This window comes from Melanostigma gelatinosum, assembly GCF_949748355.1.
Source record: "Melanostigma gelatinosum genome assembly, chromosome: 7".
Lineage (NCBI taxonomy): Eukaryota > Metazoa > Chordata > Actinopteri > Perciformes > Zoarcidae > Melanostigma > Melanostigma gelatinosum.
The window spans coordinates 3,624,823-3,648,786 of NC_136640.1; the positions used below are offsets into that span (position 1 = coordinate 3,624,823).

The following is a 23,964-nucleotide window of genomic DNA, read 5'->3' on the forward strand; positions in this document are numbered from 1 at the left end:
AATACAAATTACAACATACTCAAAAGTAATTCAAATACGTATTTCAAATACAAGTAACAGAAATACTGCCCATCTCTGCGCATACGCACGCCATTACTAACACACCACGGCTTGAGGTAATGTCCCTTATGGAAGCAAACATGCCCTCCGTATCTTCATCATACATGCGCTTGTCGTCGCTGCACCGCCTCCTTGTCTTCCTCTAAGTGTGATGATTAGGAGGCGCTCCGAAGCGCCTGACACCGCGTCATAAATTCACTTTGAGACACCTTAAATCATCTCCCCCGGAGTGCTTATTCCCTTCCGCGGCTGCCAAATGTCTTTCGCGTGTGTAATCTTTTACATACAAATTCGAAAGCGGCCTGGAGTTGGGACTGATTTGTAGCTTGTGTTGACGCTTTAAGCGCTAAGCGACCGTGCCGCCGACATCTGAATGCATCTAATCTGACGTAATCTGGCGGCCAGATGAGAGTTTTGCTGGATCGTTACCCAGCCTCCCCTAACAACCCGAAAAAATGATGCTTCTACAACAAAAATAAGCGGGTTTTCATGTGGTTACAAAGAGTCATTTGCGACTTTGACACAACTTCGCTACCTTTACGCCTCGTAAAACAAGACGCAGTAACTTGTAAATCATGCACCGTAGTCACGGCCATGCGCAACAAAGGTTTCTATAAAATGCACATTTCAGTTGCACTTTCCATCAGACTTGCTCGAGAAAGGCACGTAACCTCGTTATGTCTTGATCGGGGAAGTGGTTTTACAGTGTGGCATTAAAGAAACTCTCTGTCTGTGAGCACATACAGTATGCCTCCTGCTGACAGGTCTCAAACCAGTGGCATTTCCCAGAATAACGAGTCAGGACTGGAAAATGAAGGGTGGTAAAGAACAGACTATAGACACAACAACGGACCGCTTTGAAAAGCCCGCAGGTGATTCTGTACCGACAACAAAAGGGTCTCTTGCAGCTCGGTTTCTTTTCTGCCACCACGGAGAGAGCTCGCGCCTGCTGGGCTCCAGTGCCAGACCTGCCGTGATGCTTATTGACTGACACACTGCCGACAGAGGGTAACGCGCTGGGTGGCAGGGGCACCAATAGGTCAGATAACAGCCAGCGATGTGGCGCAGGGCATTGGGACGGAGGCTTTTCTTATCACATTGGCAGGAATGTGCTATTACTGTATATCTGTAAATGGCAAAATTGACCGTTCACTAAACCCTGCACCCAAACCGTGCAACAGTAGCGCCGTACTACTACTATACGCCTACCGTACTTGGTATCTACACAGTTTGGACGGTGGGGTCTTATTTAATCATTTTAACATTTTAAAAGCCTAAAACGAGAGCAAAAGAGTGAGGAGCGGATTGAACCGTGTTCATCTGACTCCACACCTTTACACACTGGTGGTGTGGCGACGAAACAAAGGTTTCAAGAAAAGGTTTGAAAGGATTCACGCAGACAGAGGATCAACTGATCCCGTTGACCCTGCAACACCACAACGTATCCTCATACAACGGTTCAGACAATATCTTACAAAAAGTTACTCCTACTTTTCATACATTTACCCACGAGAGCCAGCAACACGTGTCGATTTCCGCTCGTTACATGCATACAATTCAAAATGAACTTCCGTCTTCACAGGAAACAACTTAGTTAAGTTCAGGCAACAAAAGAACGTCATTAGGTTTAGGAAAAGGTCATTGTTTGGGTTAGAATAACTAAGGACCTGTTGTTACTGAAGTACATGTTATGTTGATGTTAATTCTCACATGTCAACTACGAATCCTGGATGAGACCAGCCTGAACACCTGCACAGTATTGTTTTTCTATTTATTGTTGCCACAGACAAACAGCTTTACCCACATTTTATTCACGATATCATGTATGTATCCATCAAGGCATTTTTTAACAATCTTTTCGCTTCATGCAAATTAGCTGAAAACATGTATAAGTCAGCGTGAGGTGGAGTTCGCAACCAACAGAGTTCTAGTAATTACCTTAAACTAGCTAGCTTCATTCCAGTCAATAAGAACCTTTGAGTGATAAACTTGCCAATGTTATTTTTGTATCATCGTGTGCCGCGTTAGAGCGGAAAGCTTAACAGCAACAGTCACGAAGGGGGACGGGGGCTTAGCGAGCGGTCGGCTGTGGTCCATCTGCTCAGAGGAGCCACGACTGCAGCAGTTTGTTGAGAAATGTCGCAGGAAAAGATGCTCGGCTGGAAGAAGAAAAAGATTAGACGTGAAATTAACAGAGAGTTCTGGAGATAGTGTAGTTCCACTGATGACAGATTTCTACGTTTGAAATGGATCATCAGCAATTCACGATGCCATTTATGGACTCAAAATTAGTTTTGCAGAATAAACGTGTGATTTATGTGACTGCGACACATCCTCAGGAGGTTTAGAAGATCACAGGCAGAGATAAAAACAACGTGTTTGTGTGAGCAATATCTTCCAGTCCAGTGGATCTTTATCTCATCTCTGACATTCCGGTTCAGAGCGGCTCTCCTGCTGCTGCTTTGATCTCCTCTTCCCTTTCTGCTCTGGTCTCCTCCGACTCCCACTCGCTCTGACGTCCAGGGACTGTCTTCCTGACCACGGGGCCCGAGGAACACCGCGTGAAGCTGGGGATCCGAAGGCGGTGGGCAGGGCCCATAGTCTGCCGGGGTCACAGGGCCAGCAGGAGGGACTTTAGAGCGGCTTTAGTGGCAACAATGGCCCAAACTGTATTCAGAGAGGTGGGAGAAGATGAGGAGGGGAGGGGTGGGACGGAGGTTTTTGCTTTGTTGACACTAAATGTGTGGGGTACTTCCTGAGGGGATGTGACTGATTGTCTTGTGGTTTGTTGAAGGGCCGGTAGACGATAATTTCGCAGGCTATTGAAACACAAGTCAAATGTCCTGATTGGTTCCCAGGAGGAGGTCACGTGGTCCGACACCAGTACTTCCACCGCAGGCATCGGATTCGACGGACAATCTTTGGCACCAAGTTACTTCTGGTGTTATCTAACTAGCTTATAGTAGCTTGATGTTTCTGTCATCAACAGCACTGACGCCAAATCTATCAGCACGATGACGCATCCCGTTACGTTATTAGAAAGACATATACGTGCACATGTTTCACATGAAGGTGCAAGGCCAGTGGAAACCAGCATGCACGAAAAGAGTCACGCCTGCACACTGACTCCAAACCAAAGATATATATGTATATATATATATACATATTTAAAGCTCTGACTCTGTCAAGTTATGTGGAATGAAATCATTGAACAATGATGATCTTTTCCAATTGATATAACACATTGCCAGGACTACATCGCAGTCAACAAGAAGTTCAATATGTCTACATTTACAAAATGTCAGTTAACAACAACAACGTATTTCATATTCTTGAATTTGTTCTCTCGGTGTCACAGTCTAAATGTGTAAAGGTGTTCAAACTCTCCTTCTGGAGATGAAGGGTTTTCATTTCTAACATGCTCAACGTCAATGTTTCCTCAGGGAGGACATCCAGCCACTGCTGGTCCACCGCACAAATACTCATGTATGGTTATATATCGATTCACATTAGAGAAACTCAAATACTACCACATTACGACCAGTCACTATGACTGTTAGCTGTAATAATATGAGAGCCGGATGAGGAGAACTGATCTGATTAGAGCAGCAATGCAGCAGCAGATGTTTGTCAGGCTGCTGTGGAAGAAAGCCTCTCGTTTCCCTTCAGCGGTGACAGTCCTCATAGCTATGCATTATGGTGTAAAACTAGTCAAATATTTAGCAAAAATTGATGTTATGCTTCACTGACCTTGAAAAAAAATCACTTTTGATTTGATTCTAAAGATTGACACCCTGAATGAAAATGTTAAAACAAGCAGCGTATTAAAGTGTGAGTCCCAAATATCAGCAAATCATACTATGACACAAGTTTGTGTGAGTTTATCTGAGAGAGATTGTGTGTGTGCTTGTATTTGTGTGTGTGTGTGTGTGTGTGTGCTGAAGCGAAGGATTAGGAGTCGGTGTGCATGATTGGCACACAATGCAGATGTGTGGGCAGCAGATGCCATCTGTAGAAAGCGGGAGTGGGCTGGTAGAGGAAGGGAATGGGGAGGAGGAGAGGCGGGTGTGTGTGTATGTGTGTGTGTGTGTGTGTGTGTGTGTGGGGGGGGGGGGGGGTTTCTCCGCCACTTCGCCCTCGGAAAAAAAGCCAATGGTTTGACAGGGAGATAAAGGAAATGATGGGAGCGTAATCAATCAAAAATACTGTGACACGAACTAAAGGAAGACAAGGGGACACCATCCGCCCACTCGCACCCGTCCCGACCACCGTCACAGCGCGCTATTGTTGGTTCGCAAAACTTTATTAGAATACTGCAAAGGCACATGTGTCCCATCCCCAGGAGACTCTCATGAACCCACACACCTCTCCAAGTATTCCTAAATCAGCCTCATTCTTCTTGACCTGACATAGCAAGCCACAATCCGGATCCATAGCTGCCCAAAAAGACCAGGCACACGTTAAAAAAAAACAATTTAAAATACTTTTTCTTTGAGTGGCATCTGCGAGGGACAAAACAAAGCTGCACTATGTCTGTAGAAGCGTTTGAGACAATGGCAGGTCTATTCGCAGTGACATCGCCCCGATGAGAAAAACGTTGTTTCCTTGGAAGGGGCGGAAATAAAGTCTTGGAAGCCTGAGGTTGGTGTGACAGCTACAAAAAGACATAGGAACCGGAGCTCTTGGGATCTGCCAAATGTTGATGCTAGAGGCTACGGATATTTCCACACAAAGACACAGTCATATCTTTGTCTATATGTACGACTCTGTAATGAAATGAGAAGAAAAAGGGGCATTCAGACACCTGAGTGTGAGGAAAATGTCTTACAGTCGCACATCACGGAAATTCAAAATGAATACGGCTTTATTTAAATGTTAAAGATATGGATTTCACATAGCAGTGAGGACTGTATTCATATTTTTGATTCATGTGATGCCCTCAGAAAGGGAAGGATTACTGAGCGAGCCTACCGGGCAAAGGCCCAGGGTCCTCAAAGTGTCAGGGGCCCCCATGGCCTTCACCAACAAAATGTCACTCGAAGAGACACGTACACCCAAGGGGGGGACTCAAAATGACCACAAAAAAACAAAATGACTAAAAAGAGACACAAAAGACTGCAAAGACACACGCAACACCTATGAAAAGGGGCAAAACAACCTCAAAAATATTCAAACTGACTACAGAAAAACTAAACAATGACGAAGAGACACAAGACAACAACATAAAGAAGCTAAACAACTTTAAAAAACGGTGTTGTGTGTCTTACTCCTCAAGAAGACAGAATATTACAAAGGTGCTGGTGGTTGTGGAAAGCTGTCTGCAGTCACCGGCCACAGCTTGTGCGGTGATGCAGAACGCCCGGACCTGCCCACACGGTGACAATCTCCTCTGCAGATCATTGAAAGGTTGCCTGCCGCTGCAACGGGGCACATCTCATGGGAGCAATAGAAGACCTGTGTAGGAGGACATAAAAGAGGGAGAGCACCCTGGGCAGAACCCCAAAACCTGGACACAGCTGGCTTGTCTCGAACAAGAACAATGCAGCCTTTGTTTGGAGGAAAGACTGCAGGAGCAACATCAATTCCTGCACAGCCGTTCACCTTTGCGGCTCCACAACACCAGGTCGGCTCCGTACACTTGTACTGATGGATGAATCTCTGTGCACATAAATACCCATAAAGCCTCGATAATAATCGAATAATAGCGAGGAACAATAATCCAATAAAGGCCCACCTCCTGTCACAAAAGAAGGCATCCTCAATTTCCACAAAGTGCAATAGCATGTAATGGTATGGAGGTCATGCTCCTGCTTGTTCTCTAATCCAATTTTGGAGGCGGAACAGGCGTCAACATCTCCGCTAGGTGGCGACCTTGGTCCGATGCGGCCCGCCTTGGACGGCGCTGCGCGCGAGCGGAGCCGGACCCCGTGCAGGATCAGCAGCAGCACAGTCAGTGTGAGGGGCGACACAGAGGACGGACGCTGACGCATGTTTTACTCACATCAATACAAAGTTGAGGAGCAGTTTGTTATGTGTCTCAGCTAAAGTTAAGGGAGCTGCGATTGGAGCGGACTTCATTCCCTAAACAAATCTCAGGGAAATCTCAGGCATCTCACGTGCGTACACACACACACACACACGCACACACACGCACACACATCCCTTTCGTTTTCACTGTTGACTAAACGGACATTTCCCCCCTCCGAGTTGTTACATCGCCTTTGTACCTGCATAGCGAATGTGGGTCGTTGCCATCTCACACTGTCACCATCTCCGCCTATCTCATAGTGTTAACTGGTAAACGACAGAGTGAGCTGTTTGGAGGGGGGGGGGGGTGAAATTAATGATTATTCCCTCTCCTCCTCCCCTCTTGTCCACTATACGTTTCCTTTCCTATATGGATTGACGGGTTCGCGTCAAACGCGCACATGAGAGTATAGACCCGCCTCCTGGCTGTGGTGCGCTCGTTGCGTCTCTCCTCCCTGACCGCTTCAAACCCATATTCCACTGGGAGAGAGAGAGAGAGAGAGCGCGAGGGGGCGAGTGAGAGAGAGAGAGAGAGAGAGAGAGAGAGCGAGAGAGAGCAGGACCTGCGAGAAGAGCAGTGAAAGAAAAAGAGGAGAGGAAAAACGGAACAACGACACAAATGGCACTCATGGCAGGGATTTTGTTCACGGCCACCTTTCTTGTTTTTGGGATTTCTACGTTTGTTTCTCCGGCACGGATATACCCCCCCAATGAAGGTAAGGTTGTCGGGAGAAAAAACAAAACATAACTGCCCGCGGACTTCGGACTTCATCCCCGCTCCGTCTCCCCCTCTGTGTGCGTTTGCGCTGCGGAGCCGCACTTCGTGGCCCCCCTTTAGTTGCGAGTGCGTGGAGCTGCGATAAGTACACGGGGTGGACAAAAAGACAACAACAACCGACGGTCACTTTTACGCAGCGACTTTTGCTGGGTTTGTTTTGTAGCTATGTGAACGCAACTGGAATGAGAAGTGGCTGACCGAAATGCGCATCGGCTGTTTTTGGTCTCTGGCTCGGGCTTGGATCGTGCCAGTTGCCCAAAGCCTGGTAGCAGGAATTACCTGCAGCCCCCCACGATACCGATCTAGAGGGGGGAGGTCAAGCCTCTCTCCCTGCGTAAAAAACAAGTTTAATGTTGCGGTGCATGTAAAAAAGACATGTGTTGTCGAGCAGAAATGAACATTTAGCAGTCAGTGGGAGACTCGCAAATCCGGCGCACATCCGAGCGGCTAAGCAGCTCGTAATTTATCAATTCCAGAGTCGCTCACAGTGAACGCTTCCGCTGTCACGGTGGGTTCTTTCGGTGGAAGGTGATTATGGGAATGACAAGATAACCAATTGTTTCAGTGTGCTGCTCGGTGTGAATGCAAAGCCTCCGCGGCGAATTAAAGAATAGTTCCAGAACGATTCACAACAGCGCTTCCTGCTATTTGCTTTCCCCCGATGATTTACGTTTACTGAAGCGCGGCCGAACATCGAAGCGCGAGCTTTTTAAATGGAGCACGGTGTGTGTCCGACACGAAACAGCGCGCTCGGAAGGTTTGGGGACTAGAGTTGCCGTGCTCGGGGTCCTGGGGCGCAGCGTGTCCAGCCTTTACGATCCACCACGGGTTCCAGTGCAAACACTCATAAATGAAGTATTTTATTTGAATTAAAAAAAAAACATCTCATCGGACTCACGGAGTCCGTCTCCTGCAGAATGCTGTCTCTGTTTGACACAAGTCCCCGGGACGAATCCCGGCTCGGTTCAGTTAAATATGAAACAAATGTTCCGCCTTAAAATGGATCAGTCTGCAGTCTCCCGAATAACTGATATCACAGACTTGCATAACGGGCATATTTATTCATCTCGACCGAGCAGCTGATTAAGCTTCGCACCGAATTCAAAACCCCTCAAAGATAATCCTAAAATATACGACATTTAGTCCAATTGAAGACATATTTTAATGAACGCTTCAGACACATAATGTTTTACTCTTTTCAACAACATATATTGCGTCTGTCTGTCCGTCTGTCGGAGGCATTTTAACAGCGTTTGTTCTTCAACCACCAAGTTTATGCACACGGCTCCCTAATTGAATTCGATCACATCAAACATATTCCTCGCAGACGCTGAGCGAGGTGACACGTTATTACTTTCAAGACACTGGGGGAAGTACATTTGTCTTTCGCAAAACAAATCTTTATCTCAACTGACATCAATCAAAAGGACGCGCGTTTGGCTCAGCAGGGAATTACGCGTAAGAAAACATTTGCCCACAGTCTTCACTCTCTGTGCGTACCGACATCCATCATGAGAATATTTTCCGGCTTATTTCTATCCATTATAAACCCCTTTTTTGTGAAAAACATAGGAACCCATTTGACCTTTTCGGTGTGTCAGATTTAAATGGATTACATGCCAATGCTGATGTTGAATGAACGCACTCAGAATGCATGCTCACTTCTCACATTCTTGTTTTCCAGTCACATTATTGGACTCCAGATCCGTACAGGGGGAGCTGGGATGGGTCGCCAACCCCACAGAAGGAGGGGTAAGTGCTGCAAAAGAAGTGTCCCTTGTTAGGACGCATGGTCCCCTATTGAGCAAAAAAATGGAGCGATAATATCCATTATTGGCCAGAGCTCTGGAGCGGACCGCCAAACAGATACACAGCCCTCTTTGATAAGACCTAGTCCTGGTGAGCCCTTTATGGGAAAATCATTGTTGATGATTTATTGTGCAGCTGTCTGCACTGTAGGGACATTAGGCTCAGGGTGAGATCAAGGCATCATTTCCAGTATCGTACACTAAAATATGGGTAAATTAGACGAGAGAGAGAAAGGGGAGACATTTTGTCGTATATAGAGACCCTCTGGAACAGCTTCCAGGGCCCCATGGGGTCCCCCGAATCCACTTTGAGAACCACCGGTCTATAGGCAACACACACACACACACACACACCTCCTCACTCCTCAACCCCTGCTCCCCCTCTTTTCTCCTCGCTTCCCTTCTCTCTAACCACTCTGTAATGGTCAGATGCAGGGGCCGATACTGCAGGCGGGCGTCAGGTTTCCTGAATAGACGGCGGATTGAATCGGTCTTTGTGGAGAAACTTTATATCCCTTTCCACCATTGAGTCGAGGAGAGGGAGTGGGAGAGAGGGGAGTTGGCAGCTGAGAGAGAGCGAGAGAGAGAGAGAGCGAGAGAGAGAGAGAGAGAGAGAGGGTCCTCTGGAACGGATGAATGGGGGGGGGGAGTGCAGAGGGGTTCAGCTCTTTTTGCCGCAGGACGACTGGATCTCGCTGTAAAGCGAAGGGGATCGGGTCGACCGAATGCGTGATCCTTGGGTCTAATTGGGAGATCTACAGTGGCCCTGATAAGGGAACACATAGGGGCCCCACAGTGGCCACGGGGCAGTGATGGTCGAGGAAAGGGAAGGCCCGTTCCATGCCTAAACCAAGTCAAACTAAAATGCATAAACATAAATGAATAATTGTTCATGTTGAACAAATAGCAGCCGAAATGTGATGACGAGCACAAATTAGCCTTTTTATGTTTCATGAAAATGAATACTGATTCGGGACAATCGACTAATGAAAAGGGGGTGTGAGGGGTGGGGCAGAATTCCACCTTGTGCAGCTGTTGCCCGTTCTGCTCATGAGCTTTCCTCAGTGAACCTGGCCGGTGCTGCAGCTCCCCCCCCCTCCCCCAGTCCTCAGCCGTTTTATCGCAAACAAGTGATTGACAGGGTCCTGGCACCTTCATCCACCCTCTCATTACGACCAATTGGCCTTATTCTCCCTCTTCCCCGCTATCGGCCTTATCTCAGCGCTGCTTGATTTCCACAACAAAAAGGGGGGGGGGGCTGGGCTAAAGGAAGAGAGCGGAGTGGAATGGAACAGCAGGCAATGATAGACATCTTCACAAATCATACAGCCGCGGCACTATGTTTAGCGTCAACCCACCCTGCTCCGGGGAAATGCAGCTTTAAACCAGATTGTTTATGATAAGGCGTCAAATCAAATCTGCCAGCGTAACCTATATCTTCCACTGTTCCATTATGACTTTTTTTTCTTCTTCTTTCGTACAGTTTTCTAAGTGGTTCAAGCTACGGCAGCCAAAGGCCTGTCTGCTCTTGTTTACAGCCCGGCTCAGTCAAAGACTATTTAAAACACACGGTGGAAAAAAAAAACCCTTAAGGGAACACGCCGCTTTGAGCCTCTCAATACGTATTTGTGTTTGCTCAACGGCGATCTGTCGAGAGGAGAACTTTATCATAAGTAAAACAAACATTCCCTCCTGGCAAAAATAAAGCAGGCCGCGCAGGATAAGGTGATCCATGCGTCCCACGTCACCATCTCCCTCTCTATGAGTTCATACTAACAGCGGTGAACATGTGCCTCCGTCTCCCCGTCGTGTATGCTGAAGTAAAGCAGGCACACATTAGATCATGAGCATTGATTCCAGACCTTTTAGGTTTTTGCATCTACACACTCTTGCCTTTTCATTCCTTCCTCTTCCCTCTCTCGGTGTGAAGATGGCATTGTGTACCACTACCCAAGTCATTTATGTGTAGTCATTACAGAGGCAGAGAACGAATTACAAATTTCCTTCCTCGCGGTGGAGGGGAAGCCATGAATATTAATATCTTTATTATTCTATATTAGGACCTAACAAGTCTATTAGGTGCCATTCATAAAATATGCATTAAGTTTAGCCATTAATTAATTGCTCTGCCCAGACTCAAATATTGACTAATCTTTCTTGCATGCTCTTTTGCACAGTATCTCTCATTCTTGGCATGGACTGGCTCCCACTCATGTGCAATACTTATATAAGCCATTTTAATTACGAGAGCATTTGGTTTTGATATTTCTCTTTTACAACATCAGTAATTAATTTGCAGATTGAAAGGCAGAGGTTGAAAAATATCCTTGTAACGTTTATTTCTATTGTTGTGCTCCTTTCCCCAGTGGGAGGAAGTGAGTATTATGGATGAAAAGAACATTCCCATCCGGACGTACCAGGTGTGTAACGTCATGGAGCCAAACCAGAACAACTGGCTCCGCACTGACTGGATCCCCCGAGGCGGTGCCCAGCGCGTCTACATCGAGATCAAGTTCACCCTCCGGGACTGCAACAGCCTCCCGGGTGTCATGGGAACCTGCAAGGAAACCTTCAATCTCTACTATTACGAGTCCAACAACGACAAGGAGCGCTACATCCGCGAGAACCAGTTCGGCAAGATCGACACCATCGCCGCGGACGAGAGCTTCACTCAGGTGGACATCGGCGATCGCATCATGAAGCTGAACACAGAGGTCCGGGACGTGGGGGCCTTGAGCCGAAAGGGCTTCTATTTGGCCTTCCAGGATGTTGGAGCGTGCATCGCGCTCGTCTCCGTCAGGGTCTTCTACAAGAAGTGTCCGCTTGCGGTGCGGAACTTGGCCCAGTTCCCCGATACCATTACTGGAGCCGATACCTCCTCGCTTGTGGAAATTCGCGGCTCATGCGTGGATAATTCAGAGGAGAAGGAGGTTCCGAAGATGTACTGCGGGGCGGACGGAGAGTGGCTGGTGCCCATTGGGAATTGCCTGTGTAACCCGGGATTCGAGGAGCGCAATGCAGAATGTCAAGGTAAATAATTCACTTTTTTTTGGGGGCTTTCTCTATTTATAGATCCCTCTCTACCTTCAAACTCTGCCAGTCCCTACAGTATCCCATCTATTTAATTCTCCCCATCCTCTTTCTCTGTCTTTATCCTTTATGTTTCGTTCTTTTTGTCCTTGCCTCCATTCACCCACCTCGCACTCTGTTGGATATTTCTGACTCCTTGCTCTCCCACTCCCTCTGCAGTCTTCTCTCCAGTTGTCTGGTTGGCCGATAGAAGCAATGATGATTGTAAATGGAGTAATTAGCAGGCCCACTGGGAGGTGTTGTGCAATGGGATGCGTCCCAGGAGAATTGGTTGACACCGAGAGAGGAAGGCTAGAGCTCCAACTGGTTTGCACTACCGCTGTGTCTTTCACCCCCACCTGCTCTTTCTCTTATTCCCGTTGGAGCCAGAAGCTGGGAAAAAGAGATAGACGGCTTTAGAGGGAGGGAAAGAGAGAGAATGAGTTTATCATTCCAAGCAGGTAGGAGAAGAATGAAAATACACAGCTGTGAGATGGGGTTGAAATAGTGCTATATGGTAGGGGGGGAATAGCCATTGGCGGACGATTATTCTAGTCTCAGCTCGACGTGATCCTACACCACGCTGTTTGATGGGGTTTTAAGGTCTGCGCTTTTAAATCAGGAGCATGTTAGCGCCTGCAGCATGTTGCTGAATTCAGCAAATTGCCTAGAAATACCCATTCAACTTTGCCAATAGATCTTACCAAATTTCCTTTTGCAACAAATGGCGTTTTTGATCGACTCCACCTAAATTTAGCTTGCTTGTTTTCATTGCAGACGATAGATTGCAGTGTATTGCATGCATTAGTGTATTGTGGATAGCATCTAGCAGTACTCAGCAGCTGTTTTGTGGATCACATGCAGCATTTTGCCAAGCTGAGGCAGAGTTGTCAGCTGGCCAGAGGAGCGGATGCCAATTCTGCCACGATGGTTTATTGGTACACCCCATTCGCCACCCACCACCATCGCACACAAAAAGCAGTGAGGGGTCAGAGGCCGGGCACGGTGATTAACAGGGGGACGGACCACTACACCTATCCTAATTTACGAGGGAACCTTTATCTTGGAGGACTAATTGCATGACAAGCAGGTCTGGTGATTTAGGGGTACCGCTGGCTGCTTGGGGGTGGGGGAGGCAATGGGGTACTGGGGGTTTGAGAGAAGGAGACCAGAAAGTAGTTTAGGCAAACTCCCTTAAATTGCCTTTCTATCATGCACTTTACCACACTAACGTATAGACCCTGATCTCATGCTGTATCCTCACCAACATTGAAATAGACTCCTTATATCTTCACTTTAATTTCAGTTGAAATAAGCTGTTCCCCTCCAAAGACGGCAATAAAGGATTTGGAAACCAGGATTTTGTTTTTATGACGAATGCAGTCTCGTACTGTCTGGCAGTATTGCTTTTCAAGCCAACACATCCATTTAGTTCACATATTACTGCATCTGCTTTAGTTTGTTTGAGTTTACAGTGCCAGTGCCCCACTTCATTCACTTTGTTTAGCTTCAATTCCTGTTTTTTGTTTCTTAGCTTTTCTCTTCCAATTTGAAACTGGATAACAGGCTTTGGGTTAAACGCTGCATGCCGTCAGCGTGGGTCAGAGCCAGTGACTGAGAGGTTAGGAGGTGCTGGCCGCTGACAGTCTTCAAGTGCACTGATGAGCTGGTTAATATTCCCCAATGTGACAGGCTCTATGGGAGAAGGGGCTCCTCTCCTATTAGGCCATGTTGACCAAGGGACTTGCTGTTTTTTTGGGCGGAGGGAGCGCGGATATCAAGGGAGAGTTGTGGGGTAAGGTGTTTGTTCATAGTTTATTTTCCTTATGTATCAAAATGTTTTAAAAAGTATATGAGAGTGGGGCAGCCTTTGCTCACTATACAGATAGATTTGGTTTAAAACCTCTTTTCAAAGGTTTTCTGTGGTGCACGCAAGTTCAATTGTGTGTTCCCATACTTGTGTGTCTGTGCTTGTCTGGTGTTCGTGCGGGGTTACGAGGCCACCTTGGCCCCTGGTTCCCAGCCCAGGATGAATGGGCTCTCCTCCATCATTGTTTGGGGCAGCAGCGGAGCCGACTGAGGCTGGCAATGTTTGGGCGGGGGGAAGAGGTAGACGGGGGCGGGGGGGGGCTGACGGGGTTAGGGTTAGAATTGTATTCTCCACCCCTGGCAGAGGTCAGGGGTCATCCCCTTCTGCATCCATCTTAGCGCTGCGTCCGACAGGGTCGTGGATCCAGGATTGATTAAGACGTCAGGATTTTGACAGCTGTGGCGGGGGGGCATGCACATGTGTGTCTGTGCTTGAGGTGGGCCAAGGGTGGCCAGCGCATACACCCAGGGGCCAAGGCAGGAGGGGCCAACCAGGGCACTGATCTAAGGAGAGGGGGACTCTGTCTGTTTGCATTTGAGATCCCTTTCCCTGTTAACCACCTTCCCCCCACACGCTCTGTTGTGTAAGGTTCGGGGTCAGGGAGTCCCCTCGCTCCTCATCTGGTGGGGGGGGGTGTTAATGAGGAGGGATTAGTGAGATCTACGCATGTCGTTATGGTAGAATGCTAATCACCTTAACTGTTTGTTTCTTTGTCGGCCGAGAGAAACTTTTGAACGACGGTGTGCTCTTGCAGCATGTTTTGCCTCTGCAGAGCAATGGTGTGTGGCTTCACGAATTTCAGCAAATGTCAAGTTATGTATTTATGTGTGTGTGTGTGTGTGTGTGTGTGTGTGTTCCTTCACGTTATATTTGTTGGTGTGTGTCTGTTGAGGGTATAGCTCAGCCGAGGCGTGAAGGTGACAGACACTTTTCACACTGAGGAATGCCAGTTCATGGTTGAGCTGTCACCCCACAACCGATCATCACCACCGGTCAACACACGCACACACGCACGCACACACACGCACGCACGCACGCACACGCACGCACGCACGCACGCACGCACTCACACCTTAATGGTAGCTGACATTGCCTCAAAACAAGAAGTTTTAAAACTCTTTATCTTTTACATTTTCATTGTTTTCTTAAATCAAGTTCTTATGGACTTTTGCACATTTAATCTCTTTCCTTGTGTTGTGTTTTAAGATAAATGCTGCAACCTTAATCTTCCTTTTCACCACTTTGCGTGTTCCCTCTAAAACTGTGTGTGTGTGTGTGTGTGTGTGTGTGTGTGTGGGTATAATGGCTTCGGGCCCGAACGTGATGTCAGTGTGTGATCACCTGAGACACCGCCCCCCCCCCTCCACCCTCTCTATTCCCAGCAGTCTTTGCCAAACTGGAAACTCATTCATATTGGATTAAGAGGTTTTAGGGATGAAGTTTCTCTCCTGTGTGTGTGTGTGTGTGTGTGAGAGTGTCTGGGTCTTCCAGTCTCTCTCTGTCTCTCTCCCCCCCCCTCTGTTGACAGTGTTAAATATGCGCTTGGGAGCATCATTCTAAATTCACCACGTAATTCTATTTAGCCCGCCGGTCCCCGATGGCTTTAAATACACAGACTCAGTCCCCTTGCTCTTCCTCGCCTCCCTTCCTATTTTCCTCCTCCTCCTCCTCCTCCTTTATCTTTTGCATACACTCAAATGAAATACTGCGTCTTCTTCTTGGCCGGCTTGGTAGCTTGCCTGTTTTTTTTCCGTCCATGTCTTCTGTCTCTTCAAATCTCCTGCTGCTTCAATGGCTCTTCTTTTTTCTCTCTTCATATGTCTTTTTTCATCTCCCTCCATTTTCCTTTCACTTTCCCTTTTGCACGTTTCCATTCAGTCTTTTCTTTTCTATCCTCTCGTCTCCTCTTTTTCTTTTTGCTTCCTCCCTCCTCTCTGCTCCGGCCGTCGAGGTGGTTAGTGTGTGTCAGCCTGTCTCTGGTGGCAGCAGCAGGAAGTGGGCTGAATATTGAGATTACCTTCACTGCTGGGGAGGGAGGCAGCTCCAGAGCAGCAGCACACATGCACATCACCACCTATCATTGTCCCCAGACACACACACACACACACACACACACACACACACACACACACACACACACACGCACAAGTGTGTGAGTGTACAGACACAAACCTGAATAATAATAATAAAAAACGAATCCAGACACAGGGAAGGATGTCTTAGGCGACTGGAACCACTATGTGCATGTGTGCGTTCGCGTGTAGACAGCCGTGCACGCGCGCTTACACAAACTCTGAGAAAGATCCAGCCGCACACACCGCATGTAAAAATAAAGGACATGTTAAGTAATAGACTCAAGCCTACAGACGCACTCATGAATATGTATAGCAGAAGCATTTAGTATGTGTTAGCACACACACGGAGCCGAGTGCAGCAGAATGGAGGTGAATGTACTCATCACTCTCCCCGCCACCAGAGAGGCTCATTTTGTGCTTTCTGAATAGAGTCGAGGAATCTATTACCAGCGGAGAGCAGGAAAGAACAACAGATTCATGCTCAGAGGGAGAAAGAGAGGACAGAATGTCTCACGGGCGGTCCTCCGCCACCCTCCCCTTCTTGCTAAGATAATTACGTTAAGCATTTAACAAAAGAAAACACAGTTTATTCTTATTTAGCTCCTAAAATGACGAAGGAAAAAGAAGTCTTCTCAACACACACAAATCCTCCCTTGACTGAGGCGGGATGGGGGGAGGTAATTCAACCGTCATTAGCTGAGGTGCTGAAATGTTTTTCCTGCTCGGGCTGCCGTGCTGCCTGTGTTTGTTCCCTGTTGCAGTTCTCGACACTCATCGCCTCTCGCTCCCTCTCTTTCCCCTCGCGGTGCCCTGTTCAGGGCAGGAAGCCGCTAGCGATCGAGCATGACCCCGGGGGCCGACGGCCGCCGGGTGTCGGGATATACGCTGCCAGGAACATCCATCTTTAAGGCATTTATCTCCCTCTGAGTTTTAAAGCTGATTCAAAGTTACTCTTCGGGGTTTTCTGGAGCAGTTTGCTTTATTTTGCATCGTTTCAAAAGAACAAACTGCCGCTGTTTTCAGGGAAGAGCCAGAAGCAATTCAAGCTTCATTAGAAATAAGAGGAATAAGATGAATCGTGCCAAAATAAGATCTCATCTCTGGACATGAGACTGAATGACTTATGGCTTATGGTGAAACAGCTCTAGAAACATCTTGATGTCATTGTACTGTTCTGCAATATGTACGCAGTAAATACGTTGAAAGTTAGCGCATCTGAACAAAGAATACGTTTCATATCAGCCTTGTAGCCGTGCAGAAACGCACAATGCCACGCGGTTAACGTCGTGAAACTAAGGTTTAGGTTTAGGCACCAACACCTGTTGGATCAGAGATGAGTGAGAGATAATGGGTAGCATGGATGCACTACCTTCTGAACAGTATGCTATGCAGATGCAGCCCGACTACGATGAGGTAATGTGGAGTAAGGAAAGCTGTCACGGTGCTGCTGACATCGTAGGGCTGGGCGATAAATCGATTTAATCGATTAATTCGAATGTGTGCTTTAAGGCGATGTGTTTTATTGAAAATCGAGAAAATCGCCCCCACCCCTCCCCCCCGTTGGGTTCCCGTAGTAGAGTGCGCGCGCATTGTTTACAAACTAAAACAATGGCGGCCAGCAGCTTCACTGCTGGCCGCCGCCGCCGCCACCTCACAACAACAACCCAGCATTTTGGAGACATTCACCAACTGTACTCCGCATGAGAAGAAGAGTGCCCGGTGGAAAGCCATCACGGATGCAGTCGCGATGTATATCGCAAAAGATATGGTGCCCATATACACCGTGGAAAAGCCGGGGTTTATTCACCGTCTCAAAGCTTTGGACCCCAGGTACGTGCTACCAAGCCGTAAACATTTTTCTGACGTTGCCTTGCCTCGGCTGTACAATAGTACACGCCAAAGGATCTCTGCGGAGCTGGAGGGGATGTCATTCTACTCCGCAACAACTGACCTGTGGTCCAGCAGGTTGACCCAGACACCGATCCACTTGACTGGTGGAAGCGTCACCAACTTAACTTTCCAAGGCTAAGTACTTTAGCAAAGAAATACCTCTCTGTGCCAGCTACAAGTGCCCCCTCTGAGAGGCTTTTCAGTGTGTGGGGGGGGGCATTGTTACATGCCACCGTGCATGCCTGAAGCCAGAGGTAGTAGACAGGCTTGTCTTCCTGGCAAAAAATATTTAGAAAAAACATGCACTACTGTTTAATACTGTTGGTTATGTTGTGAATGCACTTGATTTTGTTTACATGCACTTATTTACTGTGCAAAATATGTTATGTTGATGTTAGATCAGATGTTGCACTTTTGAAAATGTGAATGTTAAAGGGTCATATACATTTTATTTCATGCTGTGTTTGTATCAGTGTATTCAGTTAGAAAAGCTTACTGTAAAAAGTTACATTTGCACAGTTGTTTACAATGGAAGGCTACTATTTAATGCCATTTAATGTTATGTTTAATTTAATTTTATATTTAAATGATTCAGGCAAACAAAAGAGTGACCAAATACTTTTTGTATACTACAGGCACCTTTCTACAATGTTCAGGTTTTGTTTGCACTTTATTTTTATCAACCTACTTGGGAAAATCATCACAAAATAAAAGAAAAAATTGTTTTCAACAGCTTCTGTCATCTGCAAAAAATTTTGGGGGAAAAAAATCGATTTAAATCGTGAATCGGATTTTTTGTAAAAAAATCGGAGATTTTTTTTTTAGGCCATATCGCCCAGCCCTATGACATCGTCAGCTGGCATAAGGAGCATATAGCTGTGGACGTGCCAAAAGGGGGTTTAAAAGGATGATAAAATGTCTCTGTCCCTCTCCTCTCCTCTCTCATCTTTTTGAAAAGCATCCTCTCTTTGAAGCCCGCGATGGGAAGAGGCAGCGATTAAAGCAGTCAGCAAGCAAATTAGCATGTGAAAAGGCCCTGAATCAATACCCCAGCTCTCTACCAACACAACCCTGCAGCCCCCTCACCCCCTCTCCTTCTCTCCTTCTCTCCTTCTCTCCCTCTCTCCCTCCCCGACGTTCCCCCATTCCTCCGGCTGTTTCCCTTCTTCTCCCTCCATTTTCTCCTGCGCTCCTGCACACTCTCCCTCTTGCTCTCTTGCCCCCTCTCTTTCTCTTCCGCTCACTTCAAGTCTTTCTTTAAAAAACAAACGTAGTTTTCTCCCTCAGCTGACAGAGAGAGCGAGAGAGAGAGAGAGAGAGAGGAGAGGTGGTAAAGAGAGACGGACGGATGTATAGGCAGAGAAAGACAGAAGGACAGAAGGAGAAGTGGACAGCAATCAAGTGGACTGTTTCAGAGAGAGAGAGAGAGAGAGAGAGAGAGAGAGGTTATGAAAGGGAAAGAGAGAGGGCCTCTGCCACCTTCTTTGTGCTGACAGAGCGGGAGAGCAGACCTCTCTCGCCAAGAAGAGCGGAAGAGATGGCGATGAGGAGGGAGGGAGGGAGGTAGAGAGAGAGACAGACAAAAAACATGGAGGGGAAGTGAAGTGGAAAGAGATTTAGTTCCAGTCTGGCAACTGTGCTTTTTCTACACTTCATCCGTCGGTTCACCATTGCACAGAAATCCCTTTGATCTGGGGCAATGTCTTACTGATCGCGAGGAGGTTGTGTGTGTGTGTGTGTGTGTGTGTGTGAACCATTATCTGACCTATATTTATTCTGTGCATCTGTTGCGGCAGACGTATCGCATGCTGTATCATAAACTTCCATTAACGTTCCAATCGGGTTGCGCGATCTGAGCCCGCAGACAAAGCAGCTCGTCAGATGGACGGCCAAGTACCCGACAATAGCAGGCTGATTGCAAACACCTTGGGAGATGTTTTATCTCTCCCTCGCCCGCTGATTTCCATCTTAAGCTCCCTCCGTCCCGACAGTAGGTGGTCCTTTCTGCTCCCCTCCTCGGCATCCTTTTTTCTTTTCTCAGGGGGCGCAGAGTGCAGTGGCCGTATCAAAGGCCGCTCCGTGGCAATCAGTTCGGGGTTATGACAAAAAAGGCCCCCGCAAGAAAGGGCCGCTGTGTAATCTGATGTGCCCCGGGACTGGACGCAGTGCCCATTTTAATGAGCAGAGATCCCCCTTTTCTCATCACGGTGGCGGATTAAATGGCACACTGGCTCATTCAAAGAACCCCCCCCCCCCCCCCCCCCACATACACACACACTTAGAATGTGTGATTTGTAAGCAGGAAGAAAGATGTGGGAACACAGGCAGGTTTTTGTAAGGTTTTTGTGGACAACATCTGTCGATAGCGTTGCCGAGTGGGAGGCTGTACTTCAGTCCTGTTCATTACCTGCATGACAGAGTTTGGAGCACTTCCAGGGCTCGATTGGCTATCAAACGCCAGCATATGAATCATCACCACAGAGGACGAACAACTGCATTAGAAAAGCGCTGCTTCGGTGATTAGGGGTTGAAGGGACAATGCTGCGTCCATGAAAACGTGAGGACATAATGTCCACTACCATCCCCCAAGGTGAGAAACATCCAATCACCTGAGCTGACGCTGCCGATATGTTTACAGCTAACGCTGAGCTGAAGCAACGTTTTTTTCGCTTTGTAGAAACCTTGAAATATATTCCGGTGTTTAAGTTCGTTCACTTTTGGTTTTCGGGATCAGTTTTGAATGAATCCTGCAGCGGCGATGCTCTGTTCAGTACTATTTTTGCAATTTGGAACCACAGTTCTTTCTTCTTCTCCACAGCAACAATGGCTGGGGCTCATGGGAATTGTAGTATTTAGACCTATCCGCAATGCCCAACTAAAGACCACAACTTAAACCTTAAATCTCTCGATTATCGAGGTGTTTCCATGCTGAGGAACACGGAGTATGTTGCGTTTGAATTTCCACAGAGCTACAGTATGTTCCTCCAGGAAACAAAATAGTCCAGCACTTCAGCCTCTGTAAAAAGCACGACTTGACGTTTTTACACTTCAGTTTTGGACGAGTAAAAACACTGGAGCTGCTGGTAGGCAGATATCTTATTGCCTTGGGACGGATCCAGGCAAACTGATTCTCCTGTTTCCAGCATTAATGTAAATTCTAAGCAACTCTTTTTACGCAGCCATACTTGGTTTAAACCCGGAGCCTTTGGGGTCGGGTGGCAGACTTCTTGCTGCGAATACGCGTGCATGCACGCCGACAATGCAAACTGCACGTGTATCGAGCACACCATGAGGTGTTACGTCTCTGTGGGGGAGCTGAAATGTAATTTGGGGATGTGGAGGTCCCGCAGCACCCGGGGATCCGATAGGCGGAGGCGTGTCCATGCTAGGGCACGTCTGTGGGATTAGAAACCTCTGATCTGCCCTGATCTGCAGCGAGCTGTCAAATACTGCTGGGAGGGGAGGAGAGGAAACAAAATAAATAAAAAGAGACACTCTCCCTGGAAGGCTCGCACCGCTGAGGAGGAATGTGAGGGGAAGACGAAACAGAGAAAGACAGAGAGGATGGAGATTGAGAGAAAGAGGAAGTGATTGAAATGAAAACGAGGCGCGAAGAAATCTAAGCGGAGCGTGATTGTGTGTGAACGGAGGCAGTGTGTGTGTGTGTGTGTGTGTGTGAAGAAGATGGATTGGCTCCTGTCTAGAGGCCCTGATAAACGGCTCGAGATGTGAAAGGTGAAGTGGGGGGTTATGGGTACAGGCTCTTTGAACTCTCAGTGATCGCTCTTTGAACAAGCCTAGTGTGGTCGTGTCGCGACCTCCGGCTGCTGCGGTTGATATCACTGTCAATATCGCTACCTGTGCGTTTTCACGGGAACTACTTTCTGCTGAAGAAATAGTCCCCCATACAGCACACGACCCATTACTCTGGATAATCTACAGAACTGAGGAAATTAAAATGTCTAAAAGGATCTGTGTGATTTTGACCCTTTGTGCTCGGTGTGTAAAGATACAAGATTGGCAGAGAATAAAAGAAGTCACGAGCACATTTTTGGCAGCTCAGCGAGGGAACATCGGGCGATTCTGGAAGCACTGACAGAGCTGCCGAGCACGGAGCATCGCCCTGAGTGGTGAAAGAGACCAGAGAGATAAAGAGAGATTGCAGGAAAAGGCAGGAAGAGCGCAGCAGACATGAGGCCAAGAAATGCAGAACAGAAAATCAACAGGAAGTAAACTTTGTCCCTCGCTGCCCATTTGAATCTCACCGCCCTTTTCTTTGCCTCTCCCCGTCGTCGCCGTGCCCGTGCGTCTGTCCTCACATCAAAGCTAACGGCTAAAACGTTACACATTAGCGGAGTGACCCTGTCTAAGCAGCAGCCATTGACCCCAGGCTCCCGTTACACCCCCACACCCCCCCATGCAAGGCCAGGTTCAGCTAGCCCGGGGTTACCGAGGGCAACTTATGCACCCGAATGCAAAGTTTGTGGACACATATATGTTCCTGACTCTGGAATGCACACACACACATCACGCAAAGCCGTTCCGTGCGAACAGGAGCCGACACAGCTTCAAGTCGGGGGGGGGGGGGGGGGGGGTATCGCTTCCACGACAGCAATGACCTCGAGCCTGTTTTGAGAGAGACAGACGAGGGGAAAGTGGTCTGGAGAGAGTGAGGCCCGAGTGACACCAGGACAGGTCAAAGGTGAAAGCAGTGACATCCACAGCGGAGACCGGCAGACTTGTCACTGGGCCGACATGAGCCGCTGAAGAGCTGGTGACCCAGGACAGTTTTTACGTGCCCTGGCTGAGCACATGCACGCACACAAGCACACACATATATAGCTGCATGTATTCCCACACACACACACACACACACACACAATGCAGAGGAGTGACGGTGTGCACAGTGTTCTCCGACACACACACGCACAATAGAAGGTGCTTTGAGGCCCCAGACAGGCTGTCGTCTGCGAGCTACAAGTAGATTACCGAAGCAAACAACCTAAAAATACCTTCCTCCTCACCCGCGAGTCGACCCTTCTCCGACCCCCTCCTCATAACCCGTCAAGCCGCCTCCGAGAAACCGGCAAAGGCCGATGTTAACCTCGCCCCCGAGACCACAGACGACTCGTGATTAAAGCTTTTCGCGTGTGTTTCTGAGCAGTTAAGTGTTGACACACTGACACACCGTACGGTCGCGTGCGTGCGAGGTGTGTTTGAATGAGCTTTGCGTTCACTGCCTGCGGGGATGAAGCAGAGCATCCAAAAGTCTCTCTGACCAGCAGGCAGTCTCTGCAGTTCAACTCATTGTCATTTGGAGTTGTTTGTACTCTGAGAATCCTCATCTGTCGGCGCTGGCTTTACTCGTTTTGTTTCCATTATTCATCCGGGCTCTGTGAAATGGAAGTCGAGGTTCGTTTTTCACTTTCAGGTTGATGTGATACGGCATCTGAGGGCACACACCTGTGGAATGCAGAAAGAGTCGGAACACTGAGAGGCCTTTCAGAGCCTGATGATGAACTGAAATTACCCGATTATAGTCATACAGTCATTATAGTCATTATGATTCCACCGAAATGTACTTCAATCTCAAGATTAGTGTTATTAATGACAGTGAGAATAGAAAATCCTTCACTGATGCATAAAAATGTATTTATAAAAACAATGTTTGTTCGTAGTTCGTTAACGCTGTCAGCTCCGTCAACACTGTTGCTGTTTTTGGCACCGTTAGCTGCTGGCCGCTGGCTCAGCCGGCACCAGGTGGAGAACCTCGTGGAGAACCTCGTGGAGAACCTCGTGGAGTCAATATCACAGCCTCTGAGAATTAGATTTTTTATTTTTCATTCATGAAAGAAAAGTAAATGACTGAAAGCAATGATTGACAAGTCAATCAGCAACAGGAAAAGCTTCAGCCCCTTTCGTGACAGAGATTTCTTATTTTATTGTTGTCCAGCCACATCAATGTACCCATGTCAGTCCTTGCAGCAACGCTTTTCCGTTCAATTTACTGAGTTACGACGCTCAGAAGAGCTCAAAACATTCTCTCACTTGTTGTGATGCAGCCTTAGTTTTTCTTAAGTTCTCAACAACCAAATCCAACATGACATTGGATCTCTTATCACAAACTCGATATATCGATTCATGGCCCAGCTGTGGAGTGTACATCATATGCAATGGCAGCCTGGATAACGGTCATAGCGTTGGCTTGTGTTGCAGTGTTGTGTGTTTTCAGTGATTTTTTTATGTATTCGTGCTGCAGCGCGACACGTGGTTTGCACTTGTTGACAGAATTGGATATGAGGCCCCGTTGAGACTGCTTCCCGATCGCTTCCTCTTCCTCCTCACCTATTCTTAGCGTGTTTGTGTTTGCGTCCTCCCTTTTCCTGA

The 23,964-nt window shown here is 47.6% G+C and overlaps 1 protein-coding gene across 3 annotated transcripts in view; it reads left to right on the top strand.

Annotated features, from left to right (window-relative positions):
• The first annotated feature begins 6,657 nt into the window (after positions 1 to 6,657).
• Positions 6,658 to 23,964, top strand: part of LOC306780024 (ephrin type-A receptor 4) — a 52,145-nt gene continuing 34,838 nt past the window's right edge. For all 3 annotated transcript variants that reach the window (XM_079272189.1, XM_079272190.1, XM_079272191.1), the window contains exons 1-3: positions 6,658 to 6,803; positions 8,550 to 8,617; positions 11,040 to 11,703. In XM_079272189.1, coding sequence (XP_079128315.1) covers positions 6,707 to 6,803; positions 8,550 to 8,617; positions 11,040 to 11,703 — 829 coding nt within the window. In that variant the 5' untranslated portion in view covers positions 6,658 to 6,706. The remainder of the gene's footprint in view (positions 6,804 to 8,549; positions 8,618 to 11,039; positions 11,704 to 23,964) is intronic.